This window comes from Peromyscus leucopus, chromosome 1, assembly GCF_004664715.2.
Source record: "Peromyscus leucopus breed LL Stock chromosome 1, UCI_PerLeu_2.1, whole genome shotgun sequence".
In the NCBI taxonomy this organism is placed as follows: domain Eukaryota; kingdom Metazoa; phylum Chordata; class Mammalia; order Rodentia; family Cricetidae; genus Peromyscus; species Peromyscus leucopus.
The window spans coordinates 74,293,262-74,310,433 of NC_051063.1; the positions used below are offsets into that span (position 1 = coordinate 74,293,262).

The 17,172-nt window shown below is 51.2% G+C and overlaps 1 protein-coding gene across 10 annotated transcripts in view; it reads left to right on the plus strand.

Moving 5' to 3' along the window:
- The first annotated feature begins 9,320 nt into the window (after positions 1 to 9,320).
- Fgfr2 (fibroblast growth factor receptor 2) overlaps positions 9,321 to 17,172 on the plus strand; it is a 108,440-nt gene continuing 100,588 nt past the window's right edge. For 9 of the 10 annotated variants that reach the window (XM_037209999.1, XM_037210003.1, XM_028868120.1 and 6 more), the window contains exons 1-2: positions 9,987 to 10,340; positions 14,048 to 14,373. In XM_037209999.1, the coding sequence (XP_037065894.1) occupies positions 14,208 to 14,373 (166 nt within the window). In that variant the 5' untranslated portion in view covers positions 9,987 to 10,340; positions 14,048 to 14,207. Of the gene's footprint in view, positions 10,341 to 14,047; positions 14,374 to 17,172 lie in introns of all 10 variants that reach the window. The other variant, XM_028868149.1, reaches the window with a different exon arrangement.

Genomic DNA, 17,172 nt, shown 5'->3' on the forward strand with positions numbered 1-17,172 from the left:
CCTACATCAGATCAGCCTGTGGGCATGTATATGGGGCACCTCTTAATTGCCAATTGATGCAGGAGGACCCAGTCCACTGTAGGCAGTACCATCCTTGTAGCCGAATGTGAGCCTGGGAACAAGGCAGTGAGCAGTGTTCTCCATGGTCCCTGGCTCCAGGTTCCTTCTCTGAGCATCTGCCTTAATGTCCCTTCATGATGAACTCTATATAACATAAAAGGTGAAATAAGCCTTTCCTTCCCCCAAGTTGCTTCTGGCCAGTGTTTTACCATAGCAACAGAAAAGCAAGGTAGAACACCAATAAGACTGACTCTTTTCCAGTATGGGGAGGCCATATTTAATACCAGATATTCAGGTAAATCAGAATTTCAAATAAATGATGTATGTATATCCCATGTGATATTGCTCATACGATGCTGTATGGGCAAATACAGTAAAAACAATTAGTTTACTATTTACCTCAAATTCAGATATAACAAGGAATCATATATTTATGCACACACACACACACACACACACACACACACACACACACACACACGCATTTAACAGATTTGGCGAACAGGTTCCTGAGAGTTCTGAAGTGGTGTCTCATCTGGAGGAAATGAGGCTGACAATGGTGTCTAGACCCCCTTTCAGCACACTGAGAATTTTTATGAAGAAAACAGTGGCTCTTTCCCCCCATTTACAGAATGGCACAAATGGGATATAAAGTGATAAAGATGACTCTTCCAGCTGTCAGAGAAGCTAACGAATAGGGCGGCTTTCTGGGCCATGCCGAGGGTCTGTTAGCAGAAATACAGGGAGGGAGCATTCCGCCCTAGATGGCGTAAACCAATGCCTACTGAGAGTTTCACAGCCAGTTATGTCTGAGGGTCAGAGTTCACCGACAGGGATGCAGGGGCTCGGGAGGGCCACACCGTTTGTCTCACGTCAGCTAGCAGAGATGCTCTGGTACGGAAATGATGCAAAGGGACCAGTCGTTCCGGTAAACAAAGGCCTTTCCCAGCACCTTCAGTCCCTACGGACTGTTAAGTAGACGTCAGTGTGGTATGTGTCCTTCTCTGTCCGTGAGGGGCTGGCTCCATGGCCGCCTACAGATACTCAAGTCTGCGCCTGCTCAAGCCCTTTACATGTAAACGTATCCTGTTTGCATATAAACTGCACATCGTCCAGTAAACTGTAAATAGCCTCTAAATTACTTGTGATACCTGAGACGCTGTAAAGAGTCACTCTCCTGCATGGTTTGGGGAAGATGACCCAGCGCACAAAATATGTACACATTAAATGCAAATATAATTTTTTTTGCCAAATATCTTTCTCAGCTAGTTGAATCTATGGACACAGAGCCAGGTGGTGATAGGGTACACCTTTAATCCCAGCACCCTGGGGGGCAGAGGCAGGTGGATCTCTGTGAATTCAAGGCCAGCCTGGTCTACAGAGTAAGTTCCAGGACAGTCAGGACTACACAGAGAAACCCTGTCCCTAAAAAAAAGTGCTTGAATCCATGGACACAGGACCTGGAGATCTGCAGAGCAGTTTGTACCTCACTTTACACATGGGTCTGTGGGAAGAAGGGTCAGACACAAAGTCCATTACGGCTAGATTCCAAATCCTAGGTTCATCCCCATTATAGTCAGCCAAAGATACAGCCACTGGCAGCATCTCTAAAGTCAGCCCCTTCCCCATGACAGTGTTCTTGGCTGGGCTTCCAACACCATAGCATGTCTTGTTACCAGGGATCGCCTAGAGGTATTCACGGGGTGTTCTTGTGTTTGAAAGCAGCTAACCCCTAAAAGACCATAGAGTTGCTAGGGCAGTGAGCACCCAGTGAATGTCTGCCAGAAAGCTCCTCCCCATGTAAGAGCCCCGAGTCATGATCCTGCAAACGGGGACCCACCAAAACTCAGAGTGACCTCTTGGACAGTGAAGGTAGTGGTCCCCATTTCTGGGCAGGATGACGGATCTGGAGAGAAGGCAGAATTGGAACGGTCAGTCTTGACGACTAATTTGGTGGGGTTTAGAGTCACCGTGGAAACAAGTATTTGTGCATAGTTGTGAGGGACTATCTAGACTGGATTAATTGAGGAAGGAAGACACACCCTACATGTGAGTATCACCATTCTATGGGCGGAGATCCTGGACCGAGTAAAAAAGAGAAACCAAGCTCTCTTCTTCCTGACGGAGCAAACCGACAGCTGTCTCTGGCCCCAGCCACCGTGACCCTCCTGACAGGATGGAGCCGAAGGAAACCTTTCCTTCCTTACGTTGCGTTTCTCAGGTAATTGATCATAGCAAGGAGATAGGCGATACTGGTTGTCTCCGTCCGGTTTGTTTCCACAAGAGCACAGCCCCGAGCAAGGCACTGACTGGCCTCCGTGATAGGAAGCCAGGAACCTCAGGCCTGGAGGCTGCAGTGCAGGTGGACCTCAGCCAGATATGCTAAGGGCAGAAAGCAGACTCCAGCTTAAGGCAAAGCTACAGAGGTTGTTCGAAACCTTGCTCGTCCAGGTGGAGAGATGGGGTCACCAGCAGGCCATGCGGAACAGTCTCCCGGGGGTAAAGCCACCCTATGGACAGAGAAGAAACCCGGGACTGCTGATGTTTGCCTTTCAGGCGGGATGCCAGCTCCAGACACTGAAGACAGTCCATCTCAGCTGGGATTGGGCAAGCACCTGGATTCTTCCTGCAGACACGCCTCCTCACCAATCACTGCATCAGCTGTACAGCAGGGACCACTGGAAGCCGGGAGCAGTGCGAGCATGATTATGCTCCTGCTATCCTGGAAAACCCTTCTCTTGTACCCAGTCAGGTCACCCAGAGCCCGTGTGTGGGCCTCCCTGTGCCCTTCCTTCTTCTGCCCACAGGTACGCCCACGGCCACACGGGGGCGCTAGCGTCCGCTGCTCATCTACCTCCCTGTGCAGAGCCCGAGGAACAAAGAGTCCCCAGACTCAGGCCTGAGGTCCGAAGTGTCCTTTACCCGGGGCCACCTGCCCTCTGGGTCCCAGAGCATCAGCTCAGAGAAGAAGTCGACTTTTGCTCAACGCTGTTCTTAGAAATCTGTGAAAGAAATCTCCCCTCCTTGGGGGCCCTTCTCCCCAACCTGGGGACAAAATACAAGTGCTCTGGGACTCTAAAAGGGTTACGGGGTTTGTGGTTTTACACGCCATCCTGCTCGGTATTCCCTGCCTCCTTCTCTGATTAGCAGGGTCCTGGCAGCAGCATTTCCCTCCCTTTTGGTTTATTAAGGCAACTTCTTTACACAGTTGGACGAAATAGACACACACCCTCGAGAAATAGAATAACGAAACTGCAGAAATCGGCAGAAAAAGGAGGCACGCACCGAGGAAACTGGGTCACTGCAAACAAGGGGAAGGACACATAGCTCATTCAGTCTTGCCCTAAAATGGCTTTTCCTCCCTAGTTTCCAGGTGGACCTCACTGTGTGGAAAATCTCATTGAAATATGCTTCCCGGGTCCCCCGTGAAGAGACCGGAAGGGGCTATGTTTCGGTCCCCATCAATCGGTGAGAATCTATTTGCAGGCACGTTAGCTACAAGCACAGCTCACTAAACTCTAGCACGCCCGACAGGCCAGGGCCAGTGAACCCCGAGAGGCAGAGGCTGTGCCTTTCCAGTTGAGATGGTCTAGCACTGCCCACCCAGCTCCTTTCCCCAGGACCTGCTGGGCTTGCCCCAGGACCATGGCTGACTTGGCTCAGCAAGCCCCTCTCATTGGGTGCTCACAGCTGTGAATTTCCGAGGATTGGAGGGAACAGTGAACCTCAGTGTGGGGAGCTGGAGGCCCATAGAAGGTCTCTCCGAGGGCCAGGGCTGACTCAAGGGGTGGGGAGGTAATGCAGGACACAGGTTCGTGGGGTCAGCAGCAAACACTGTATTTGCTGAAGGAAACCTCCCCAGTGTTTCTCCTATGCTGTTTCCATGCTAAGCAGTGGAATGGTTCTCAACCCGTGGGCCGCGACCCCCTTAGAGGTAGAACAACCCTTTTGCAGGAGTCATCTAAGACCCTCGGAAAACACAGATCTTTGCATTATGATGCACAACAGTAGCAAAAATCAGTTATGAGGTAGCAATGAAATAATCTTATGGTTGGGGGTCACAACAACATGAGGAACCATATTAAAGGGTTGAAGTGTTAGGAAGGGTGAGAACCACTGTCCTGAGTCCCTACTGGTAATGCAAGATGCTCCTATCCAGGCCGTGGGAGCAGGCTAGATGGGCTTGGGTAGGAAGGAACAACTCCTGGAGAGTTGGAAGAAGAGGAGGAGGAGGAAGAGAAGGAGGAGGAGGAGGAGAAGCAGGCTAGATGGGCTTGAGTAGGAAGGAACAACTCCTGAAGAGTTGGAAGAAGAGGAGGAGGAGGAGAATATAAGCAAAGGCTTAGCCCACACAGTCCAGCACAGTACCATGGAAGCAACAGCTTCTCACATCTTTTGTTCACCACGGCATGGCTTGGGGACTCTCAGAATGTGGCTAGTGCTACCAAATTGGAGCACAGGGCTCCAGGTGGGGATGTGTGGCAGGCAGGAACCAAAGGTAGAATTGGATATAATAGTGAATCTCTTCCTATTTGTTCAGCACTGGGGTACAATCCTATGCAAAACTTCTCTGCAGTCTGAGGAAGGGGTGCGGGGTGGACTGTTGTAGAGGAGGTGGTCCCTGTGTGCTGCGGGTGGGGATGGCGAGGGAAGGGCCCGGAGGCTTGCAGTCAAGAAATAGCATGCTGTCCACTGCTCTTAAATAGCAATGGGCCAGGATTAGAGTGGAGTTTTCTGGTGGAGGCTCATTGGGAGGAGGCAGGGGTCGCCAGCAGTACCGCAGACAGCCGTCGGTTCTTCCACGTAGACACTGAGTTCCTGCACTATAGCACGCCCTTGAGTGTCAGGTAAATGACAACCTCTCAGCTTCTTGGAACCTCAAGGTGTAAGCCAGTAGACCCACGGGAGATCATCCGAGAGCTTCTCCTGTAGGTTAGACGGGAGGCGTGCGTGCAGTGGGGGTTGGGGGCCGGCGGCAGCTCAACTGCGCTCATAGCAATGAGCACAGCACTACAGGGACCACAGTCCCCCCCTTTGGACAGCAGTGGGATGAAAACCAAGCCTGGGGTGCCTGGACCTAGTGCTGTCCATGCCGCTTGCCAACCACCAAGAGACCGACGGCAACATAGCCGACCGTGCGGCTGCTTTGGCTACGTAGCTAGCCAACTGGGTCCCTTCTCGTATTCAGGGAAGTAGATGGCAGAGACTCATCCCTGTCCACTGGGCACAGGGCAGAAAGGGGCAGTGTTGACATGAAAGCCTACGCCACTGTCCACCTGTGGAGTTTCCTCTACTTGGTTTTTTTTTTTTTAATCATGAAATTATTCAAATATCCAGCCAAGGCGGAAGTGTGTACAACACCCGTTGTGTGGACTCCAGAGAGAAGAGGTACATGATAACAGGTTTGCCGGAGCTGTGTATCTATGCTGTTTTTCCTTGCAGGGTGGCCCTCAGGGCCAACTGTATTCTCTAGTGTGCGGTCTACCAGCGCCATGCAGTCCTTTCCACATCCTCTAATAACTACTGCGCAGGAGCAGCAGGTATTGACCAGCACCGGGGTGCCTCACTCTCCGCCCCCACCCATGTTCTGTGTAACCCAGGACACCACCGTGCCAAGGCTGACCTCTCATTGGGCTGTTCTGCTGGGGTGGGAGGGTCTACCAGCCGTGATGGCTCCAGAATACATTAATGGAGGTCCTTACTAATTATTAGTCATAGCACAATAATGACAGGACAGCCACAGCAGACTCAATCCCCTGATAGTCCTGGGCAGTGGGGATAGTAACCTGTCGGGTGGTTGGTGATTATCATAGAACACACACGGCCTCTCCCATGTGCTGACATTTCGGGAACCCCCTGGGAGTCCCCGGTGTTTGTCCCATCCTCCTCCATCCATGTTTTTTTGGAATCCATGAGGCAGCAGTGACATGAGAGCCACTATTTCCCCTCCTTTGGGACAGAGAAAACAGATGACTCCGAGAACTGAAGTGACCGGCTCACGTTCACATATTTGGAGGAGCTAACAGTGGAAAGGGAGAATGCCACAAGGCCTTCCACCCTCAAAGAGCAAATTCCCTTGGCATCAAAGTGAGATAGTCCTTCTAGGAGGACATTATTCTTCTTTAGCTATTGTCTCATGTAGCCCAGGATGGCCCCAGGCGGTATCAATATGGGATCAATGTCTTTTGCTTTAGAGAGTGGGCTCTTCTCATCCTGGAGTAAGCTGCCTGGCTGTAGTCCTGGACCATGAGCTTGAACTCTAGCCATGCTTTGGACTTTATGGAGATGTCACTTAAAGACTAAGACCCATCATTTTGCATGTAGCCTGGCCCACACCGGCAGGGCTGGAGGGCCCTTCAATGTCACACAGCTTTTGTTCACCCAACTTTTCCACAGGGTGAAGAAAACACGACCCGTTAAAATACACGTTGTTAAAAGGCGACATCAAGATCTCAACAGAGAGAGGCCAAGCCTTCCGCCTTTCCTGTTCTCCTCTCACGGCGACCGGGCTAACCGCACAATTTGTTTTTTGAAATGTATAGCATGGCTGAGTTCTGGTGTCCCTGTTTCTCCTTCATTCCATTGATGGATCATTACTGGAGGAGCAGGGGGGAGGGGCCGTCCTGAGGCCTTTTGGGGAAGAAGAAAAGGGTGACTACTCAAGACATTTTGTAAAAGGGGAAAATTGGGAAGAAAGGAGGCCCCGCAGGGGGTGGAGGGTGGAGAATGTGGCCTTGTCTGGGGTTTCTTTCAGCCGAAACCTGCCGCCCAGCCGCCTTCAGTTCCAACTGTCACCTTCGGTTCTTGCTGCCTTTTCTGCCCTCGCCCCCAGAACCTCAACAGATTGGGGCTTATTTACCTATTCACACTCAGCCGTGGAAACTCATTAATAGGCTTATTAGTAACAGCATTCACGGGAGGCCATTGACAAAAGGGGTTCCAGCCACTTGAAGAAGGGAGAGAGGAGAAAACCTGCAAAGAGATTATTTTCTCATTCAGAAGCCTGGCTGGGGCAAAAGCTTCCCTGGACCCTTGAGGTCACTTGAAGTCTAAATATGATGCAAAATTGATTTCTTCCAAAAATTCCAAGCATACTTAATTTTTTTTTTTTTTTTTTTTTTTTAAACTTAAGAATTTCCTACTGTGGATTTGTGGGCTTTGCTCACTTGAAAAAAAAAAAAAAAAAAGAGTGCTCTTTGGTAATCAGGGACTTTGGATGGATGGCTACCTTTTCATCTCCGTAAAGAAGAAATTCTGCACACTGCCTCTGACGTTAAAGAAGGTGTTTTTGTTTTCAGCGGAAGGCTTCCCTCCCATTCAGCATCCATAAAGCTATGGATGAATGGGGGACAGGGACAGCGGCTTCCTGGGCCATTAATTTATGTGAGAATGTGCTAACCTCATTTTCAATGGCTGGTGGACCCGCTGCAGTATGGGAAAGGGCCCTCTGTGCCCTGAGACACGGAGTTTCCCATCAGTAGGGAACATAGAGATAGAAGTACCAGCTTGGAGCAGGACCATGGCCTCCAGTTTGTGATTCCAGGCCAGAGAATGAACACACATTGGCACGGCCAGTGAATGGCCCAGTGTCACCTGGCTGAGGTGTTCTGATCCAGGCCAGAGGACTCATCCAAAACACGTCCCTCCCCACTAAACATATAGACGGATCATTTTGTTTGGGGATCGGGTTGTTATTTTGTTGCATTTCCAAACTCTATAATTTCATAGCTATTTGCCTGGGGCATAGAAAATGGATTTGTTACTCCTAGCTTTTCAGTGATTTGCATAAAAGTTTCCCAGGCTACTCTGTGAATAAAAATGGTCTTCTAATCAAGCAGGGCCTGAGGAACCCATGTGTGTACATGGTATAAAGTCCAAGTGTTAGGTGCCACACTCTTCCAAACCTGCTGTCACAGGTGGGCTTTACTATCTGGCTCTGTCTGTCTTCAGGCACCAGAGGAGTCCTTTTGAGCTTAGTGGCCTTTTTGAGTCAGGATCTCAAGTAGCCCAGGCTGGAAATAAACTCGACATATACCCAAGACTGGCTACAAATGCCCCAACTTTTCTCTATCTGGTGAGTTCTGGGAATACAGTCATGTGGTACTATATTTGGCTCAATAATTATGACTTTAAGTTATTTATTTAGACAAAATGTAGCTCAGTAGACCAGACTGGCTTCAAACTTACTATGTGGACCAAGTTGGCCCCAAACTCATGGCAATCCTCCTGCTCCACACTTCTGAGTGCTAGGATTACGATTTATGTGGTCTTGAATTTAAGCACTGTTGCTCAAGGGTTGGATGAGTGAGAAGGTATATTGAAAGATAAATGACCCAAGAGAGTCTAGTGGAAGAGACAAATGGGAGACGCCAATCATTTATAGCCTGGCCTGACATCTGGTAAAGGAATCCTGCTTTGCAACTGAAGAACATAGATTCAGAGAGAAGAATCCAGTTTGCTCAAGCTCAGGTGACTCTTTTTGATAGAACTGAGTATGTAAGTTCCTTTCTCTCTTTTTCTTTTTGGGCTGGAGATCAAACACGGGTCCTTGTACATGCTCGGCAAGTGATTTACCACTCTCCACCATCTCCAAGCTCTCTAGACTCTTGAATTTCCTCTCTTTTCTCTCTCTCTTTCATTTTATTTGATGGGTACGGATGTAACCTGCATGTCTGTCTGCACACCACGCATGCAGTACCCGCAGAGGCCAGAAGAGGGCTTCCGACCCCTGGAACTGGAGTTTGAGGTTGTTGTCAGGCAGTCTGTGGGTGCCGGGAATTGAACTAGGGTCTCTTGAAGAACAAGCAGGCAGTGCTCTTAACCACTGAGCTCTCTCTCCAGTCTCTCTCTTTTTCCTTTAAAGATTTAGTTTTATTTTATTTTATTTTTTTTTAATGTGTCCGTTTCTTTGGGTGGGGTATGTGCTCATGAGCGTAGTTTCCTAAAGAGGCCAGAGGCTTTGGATACCCTTGAAGCTGGAGTTACAGGCTGTTGTGAGGGCCTGAGAGAATGCTGGAAATTGGATTCTGGCACTCTGGAAGAGCAGGAAGCATTCTAAACTGCCAAGCCATCTCTCCAGCCAAATCTCCTTTGGATTTCTTTATGCTAATCTACATTGATACTATTAAACGAGGTATTTTCTGTCGGAGATTCTGGCTTTTTCGAAGACAGCCACATCAACAACAGCCAGCTGTGTTAACCTGCCCGCTCTCCAGTTTCCTTCTCAGAATCTGGGTATGTTGCTCTGCAGGCAAGTGTGCGAATTAAGTACAGTTACCTATTCACAAGTCCCCTTCTTAAAAGAGGACTTCCCAAAGACACGCCCCCCACTCCCTTCTATTGTTTAGAAGGACAAGATTAGGCTAACATCTCCCACGAATATTAGTTGCTTCCACCTTCAAAGCTCCCGCGGCGTGAAATGTCCAGCCCCAGTACCCTGCAAACATATTCTCAGATGTCTGAAGGTGCACAGCCTTCTGTTACTTGTTTCCTAACTTGACCCGAAACAACGAAACCCATCCACTCTGTACACCGAAGCTGGCTAGGGAAGGGGACAGCGGCGACCCAGGGCGTACCATCCGATCGATCACTAGTCAGGTTCTGAGAGATCATCTTCGCACCCCTAAGGGCAACGCGGCAGGGCCCCTAGCCTCCCGGGCGGGTGTCTCTTGGCGGCGGCTAGGCGTCGGGAACAGCGCGGGGCTCAGGACTGCCCCAGCGCGCGGCGCTGATTGGCAGAGCGGGCGCCGCCGTCCAGGAAACGGCTCGGGTTTCAGCGGGGGGCGTGACCCTCCCGAGGAGGCTGCGGCGGCGGCGCGGGCGGCGCGGGGAGAGCGCCGGGAGAGGCGAGCGGCGGCGGCGGGCGCGGAACGGGCGCACGAACGATCGGGTGCGCGGCCGCACGAGCTCCGGCGCCGGGGCTGCCTGCGCGTCCCTGGCCCGGCGTGGCGACTGCTCTCCGGGCTGGCGGGGGCCGGGCGCGAGCCCCCGGGCCTCAGCGTTCCTGCGTGTTCGCCACTCGCCAGCAAAGTTTGGAGTAGGCAACGCCAAACCCCAGTCCTTTCTTCTTCTCGCTGCCCAGATCCGAGGGCAGCTCTGGCGTCATGTCCTCGCTGTTCTGCGATCCGGGGCGTGCGTGAAGCCTCGGAACCTTGGCGCCGGCTGCAAACCAAGGGATCTTTTTCTTTTTGGAGTTTTCCTCCGAGCTTATCGTCTGCTCCATCCCGACCCACTCCGGGCTCCAGCACAGCACCGAGCGCGGAGGAGCGCTGCCGTTCAAGGTAATCGCCGTGCCGAACGCCTCCGGGAGCTTCGCCAGCCGGGAAAGTGGGCGCCGTAGGAGGACCCGGGGCGCAGGATCCTCAGGAGGAGGGCGCCGGGGAAACGATTTGGGGGCGCGCCCTGTCGGTCTCTGGCTGGATTGGTGGTGGGAGAGTGGATGCATGTGGACGGCTGGCTTTGGGGGAGTTCTTTCAGCACCTCCATCCAGATGCTGACATCTGTGTCTGCCGCCGGCACCCTGTCAGACTCCGGCGGGCAATCCTGCCGACTGGGCGCGTTCCTCTGAGCTCAGAGCCGGCGCGCCATGGGGCCGCCTGCCAGTGGCACAGCCCAAAGGCGGGGGCTCGGGAAGGGCATCTTCGGGGTGCCTGGGCTCTGGGAGCTCCAACCCGGTACTATACAGGCCGTTGGGAGAGGTTCTTTCCTGGAAAGAAACTGCTGGAGTGTGTCGGGTGACATCCCTCAAGGGATGGAGATGCCCGGGTGGCACCTTTCGGGAGGCAGTGGCTCGGGTCCCGGATTCCAGTGCCGGGCGTCTCTCGCCCGCCACAGCGGTTGGCGCAGGAGGGATCGCCGCGCGCCTGGGGCTAGGGGGCGAACTGGACCGACTTTTCCTAGTTCTCCTAGCTGCTCCGACCACAGCCGCGCCGAGATGTCGAAAGCGCAGGCGAGTTCTAACTTGCGCGCTCATTCTTTCAGCGCGGGGGAATCCGCCGAGGGCCCTGCGTGGCGCTGGCTTCCACTGTCGCAGCCAGGGAGCAGGCTCGGGAGGCCGGCCCCAGGCGCGGAGCCTCCTCCGCGCCCCTGCAAACTTCCCAAGACCTTCTTTCCTCACCCCCCCAGTTCAATAAAACCTACCCTTAAAGGCAGACTTGCTTTAAAACTCAGGGCACCCATTATGTGTTTGGTGTGAAATGCTATCAACATTTAAAACTCTATTGTCCCAGGCGTCCCAAATCCCTGTAAATCTTCCACCAGCTTCGACTCATTTTCATCTGAAAAGCCTGTTTAGTTTGAATAGAAAAGCAATCAGGCGCCCCTCTCCCTCTCGTTGGAATGTCAATTAAAATGCAGATTTCTCAGAGCTCTTTAGCGCCCCAAGAAGAAGGACAAAACTGGATATTTCAGGCTGACAAATGAAAGAAATACTACAATGAAGTGGGGTGGTGATGTGCACCCCAAGCTGCTCAAAGTACCCAATGAAACAGGAGGGCAGGGGATTGTGATCTTACGGCAGCTTGCATTTTGGGGATTTCGTTGTGTTTAAGGCTCCCCTCCCCCAGCCCGTGACAGCTCCCTTCCCTGTTCAGCCACGGCGAGAAGTAAGGAAGCCTTGAGCCAGGACTGAGGTCTACATTTAGTATTAGCCTGGTAGTGCTGACTCCTGCCATGAGAAATCTACTTGGGAACAAAATGCCAGTTGCTCAGCCCGCTTAGGCATCCTGGGACTGAGAGCCCCTTTAAGGTAGCAGCCCCCCGGCCCCCTCCACTGGACCTCAATTAGCCTGCTTTCTTGAGGATGGAGAAGAGTGTGCAAAGTTGTATAGCACTGCGCAAACTCACCAGACAGGCCCTTTCTGCCGGTCACTTTGCCTGTCTTTGGAGGCAGACTTGCGCGGGGGTGACCCTCAGGGGCGGGTGGTCGTGAAGAGCCATCCGTCAGAGCGAGGGTGAGGACTCCTCCCTAGTAGACTGAGAAGAGAGTTCCCTTTCAGGGGGAAAAATAAACACGCTGGGGCTTTCACTGGGGCTCAGCCTCCAGGAAGGATTATGGTATTGAAGGCAGGAAGCTGGGATTGTGGCCGCCAGCAGCATGCTGGGCCTGTGTTCCCAACACCGAGCCTTGGGACCTAATTATCCTGCCTAGGAGGTCGCTCAGCACTTTTGTCCACTCCGGTGAGGAGCTGCGCAGACCTGCTGCCTTCCTTCTCGCCTTACAGAGGTTTGAGGAGGGGGCTGCTGTAGGGCCTGGGCCTGCGAAGAACCAACGTGCAAGTTGAGTCAGCCCCGGGCACTGGCCATCTTCCTCCTCCAGCTGAGGCATTCCTGGGTAGGGGTTGTGGGGAAGCAGCAACACCTACTAGGATCTGAGATTGTTTGTAAAGTGCTTGAGAGGTGGAGAATTTCCCTGAATTCTGGAAGTTCTTAGTAAACCAATGAGAATGTTTGTGGACTTTGCTCTGACAGGTATGTAGAAATAGACAGGGAATTATCTTTTGGGACTCTTGACTTTAAGAAACAAAAGAGTTGGGGAGAAAAATCCTTCAAGGCATCTAAAACAACGCTGGGCACCTAAACACACACACACACACACACACACACACACTTTCCTGGCTTTTGTTGTTAATGGTACCATTTTACCTGTGCTTAAAAAAAAAAAAAAAAACAGCTTGGAGATGATGCCTCCTCTTTGTGCCTATACTCCTTTGAATTCCCAGTGAAGAGTAAAATGAACAGATTTTAGGACAGGGCCTGTTCAGGGAGGTTCTGTCAATGTTGGAATCCTATGTCATAATTGGAAGCATCAAAAGCGCAGGATTAGACTTTTTTCCTTTGGCGTTAGAACTCTCAGCCAATCCCAGTCTCATAAAGCGTGCTTCACCGAACCCAGCGCCCAGAGTTTTGTCCCATCCTTCCCTACAACTGTCTTCCGCAGTCACTGAAGCTTGTGCGTTCTGACTCAAGGCTTAGTCACTGAGGACACTGAACAAATTTAAAGTTATTTGTTCAGTGGTAAGGTTTCTTGGGGGAATTCTCTCTGCTTTGGATAGAGTAAGTTGAGTACCCCCTTGTAACTGATACTTTGGAAGTTTAGCCAATAGGTTGGCATATTGAAAGTCCCCAGGCCAATCACATACCAGGACAGCTTACAGGTATCATCACCATTACCAATAAACTCTTGCATTGTTCATCAAGGTCTGTGTCCGCTCTGTATCTTAACCCCCTTGACGCAGGTTGAAGACATTTAGTTAGGATGCCTGTACACTGCCTTGTAGTAAGTGGAAGGGGATTCAGGCTTTGAATCCCCCGTTTGGATCAAACTCACTCTTTGTAAGTAGCTGCTTGGCGAGAGACTGAAATACAGGCCTGCGTTTGAAAATGAATCCTGACAAGTGTAAACTGGTGGGAATTTTTTTGTAGCCTTCCTGGGATTCTTTGATTCTGTTGGTCTCCTTTCTTCCCGGGAATTACACTGAAGGGGTGGGGGTGGGGGGAGGGGGAGGACACGCCGCTCAGCTCCAGCCCAGCTGAAATGTGGTTCTCGGAGCAGACCCTCCTCCTGTCAGCCTCTTAAAGGCCAGCTGGAATAAGAAAAGTTAATGAGGCTGCTTGTGCCAAGCCCAGCGTTTTAAACTCGTTTTTTTTTTCAGTTGCCCTTGAGAGGGAGGAAGGTCAGGTTGCTTCTGCAACCTGGTAGCTTTGATAGTGGATGGAAGGGCACACTCTGTGTGTGTAGCCCAGTGGTTGGGCCCTACAGCTATGGTTCATCTTGGTGTCTCCTAAAAGTAAGCTTTAAAAAAGATTAGCCTGCTCCAGCTTGTGGACCATTCTGGAAACACCTGGGACGCTGAGGTGAGGATGGAAGGCTTTTGTCGATAATGAAAAAGAATGTGTCTGATCACAGCTGACAAACGATTTCATCCCATCTGGGTTTAAGCGAGTTGGCACGGGAAAAGACTGTACTAACTGACTTAATCTCTTTCAGTGGCGGCAGCAGCAGCAGCAGCAACAGCAGCAGCAGCCGCAGCCGCAGCCGCAGCAGCCGCCGCCGCCTGAGCACAGCCACGCCACAGCGCTCTGGCTCCTGAGCCCCCCGTGGGCTGAAGGCATTGCAGGCAGCCCATGGTCCTTGAGGAAGTGTGCAGATGGGATTGCCGTCCACATGGAGATATGGAAGAGGACCAGGGATTGGCACTGTGACCATGGTCAGCTGGGGGCACTTCATCTGCCTGGTCTTGGTCACCATGGCAACCTTGTCCCTGGCCCGGCCCTCCTTCAGTTTAGTTGAGGATACTACGTTAGAACCAGAAGGTAAGTTCTTGCATGCCATTTTTAAAGGTACCAAGTTGTTTTGGGGACATGTCTTGGGGAAGTGGTCATTAAAGGAAAGGCATTTTTTTAAAAGTCAGGTGCCTGAGGAGGGTGATCTTTCTCTCCATCTTCCACAGCAGATCTTAGAAAGGAGGGTTTTGGCTCCCAGGCAGGACTGGAGTGGTTTAGTTTGTTCTGTTCTCTGTGCTGGGTGAGGGAGGCAGCCTGGAGCTCTTTTTCAGCCAGTGCCTTGCAGCACTCGAGGGGATGTGTTTTAGCAAGATGACCGTCATCTGTGGCCTTCTGCAGTTGCTTTCTGGATGGAGGGAGAGCCTTGAGTTGCTGGTTTTTTGGCTGAAGGAAATGGGCAGCCTCCAAAAGCTGGTGTTTTCTTTGCATTGTTTAAAAGAAGGTTCTGAAGTTGAGCACCACAGCCTTACTCTGCTGGATGGTTTTTAAGCTGCGGTAAGCTCTTTGTGCTTAAGCCCAGCATCACAGAGAGGTAGGTTTTAGGTTAGGAAGACTCGAAAGTGACTATGCCAAGGGGGTCTCCCCGACCCGAGGAAACGCCAGCTTTCATTGGGATTTGGCTTTCGACACTTGGTTGCGAATGTGAAAAGCTAGTTGTGAGGAGGCCATGCTGAAATACTGAGCTGGGCAAAGATCTGGTCCTTCTCCCAGGTCCTTCAGAGACGTGGTCCATAGCCAAGCTTCTCTGCTTGGTGCAGCCTGGAAATCTGTCATCGGGAGGGAATATTGGTAGGCGAGTTATTTTTTGAGTGGTAATCCGAGCGTGACACTGCAGATCCTAGCTCTCATCGCCACTTAATGAACGTGTTTGCTGAGGCCCACCTGGTGCCGGCTGGGCTTTGGAGTCCGTCACGGTCCTGAGTGCTGGCAGGTCAGCCGAGCTGCTGTGGTTATGCACCCCGAATCAGGGTCCTGAGGAGCCGTGTGTTCCTCTAGGGAGGAAGGGTGGACCAGAACCCCCAAGGATGTCTGTCCACAAGGGGGACTATGTACTCATCCTAGAGATGGGCTGGAGAGCTGGGTCTCCAGGCAGATCCACCCAGGCACTATCACTGGCTTTGTGTGAATGAGGCTGCGGGGACGTTGGGCTGCGCAGATGCCTGGAAATGTTACAAATTACCAGGTGAGACATTGTGGCACCTGCCCTGACTTTGGAAAGGAAATACGGTTGGAGCTGGTGTGTGAGGCTTGTTCAACGTGCAGCCTCATACCCGTTTTTGGAACCACCACCTCTTTGTGACTTATCCTGTGACATTGGGGAGAGGGTAATTTGCAACAGTGACCTGTTTTCAAAGGGCTTAATGTGAGGGGAAGGGATTGGGTTGCCCAAAGTCTGGTCTGTACTTCTTTAATTTTGCTAATAATTAAAATGGATGTTCCCCTAATTGCTGGTTTTCCCTGGAGTGTGTGGCTTAGCACAAACTCAGGAAGCTGAGCTGGGATTTCCTACAGTGCGGGCTTCAGAAACAGCCCTAGTTAGGAAGGAATTGTCATTTTTCATTTGGACTCTCGGGGCAGTGTTGCTATGAGTTGATTTCGGTGTCTAGTCTAAAATGGTCTTGTAGGGTTTCCTGGGCTGCTTCTAATTACCTAAGGAAAGCTGCAAAATGTGTGTACGTCAGGGAGAAGACGACAGGTGGGGGAGAGGAAGGAAGAACAGTGAGATGGAGTCCCCCAATGGCTCTTTGTGTCAGAACTGATATCCAACAATGTGAGCATTGTTGAAAGCAGATCCCACCACCTGGGGACCTGTAGGTGCATGTAGGGTTAGGGAGGAAGGCCACGAAGTCCCAGAAGCTGTAGGTCACATGCTGCCAATGCCCTTGGGTACACTGTGCTAGATTCAGAGTTTGCATGAATTTCGAATCACATCCAGAATTGGGAGATGCTAAGAAAAAGAAAAAAAAAGAGAAAAAAAAAAGTGCTCGGAGGTGAGGAGCTTCACCAGCACAGGCTGGGGTAACGCAGAGAAACCTCAGGGTCTCAGTTTCCCCTTCTACTACAGAGGGTTCGATATGATGAGTTTGGAGAAGCTCTTTATCAATAGTCATTGAACAGTAACATCCCCAGAGGCCTCTGTCCACTCCCTCAGGAGGTGTATGTTTCATCAGTGATCTGGACAGAAAGAGAGAGAGCATAGCTTCTGGCATTGATGGCATTGATGGTGGCTATGGCTACCACCATCACCAGCAAGCTGGGACAAGGTGGTGCCAGTTCTCACAGCAGTGAGCAATCTCTGTTTGAGATGGAGGTTGCCCTGGGAGGAGGCAGCTGCGCTGGATCCCTGCAGGATTCGCGCTTTCTCCTGGTCTGTTAGATCAACATTGCCCTGGGTGTCCTGGTGATTAGAAGATAATCAAGTGAGAGATGATGCTAAAGGCTCTGGTGTTTCCCCACCCCAAATGAAGAGAGTGTGTGTGTGTCCGTCCCTCCCTCCAGCTGTCTTATTTAGTGCCATGAGAACTTTAGCTAACTAACACTAGGTTTGTTTGCCTTTGATCTCCTGAAGCTTTACCATGCAAGACTTTGGTTTGCTAATTTGGAAGCTCAGTTTAGATAATGTCTGTTGGGCCAGAGAGGTATGTCATCAAGAGGTTCCCAGAAAGAGCCTGTGCTCCCCTACTAAGGAGCCCCTCTTTTTGACCCTTTAGGGAAGTGTTCTGGCCACTCATGTAGTTCTCTGTAGTATATTTAATCACCTAATGTATGTCGTCATCCCCTACCCTGTTCTGTCCCGTGTGTCTCTGGACACTTTCTCAAGTGGCCGCG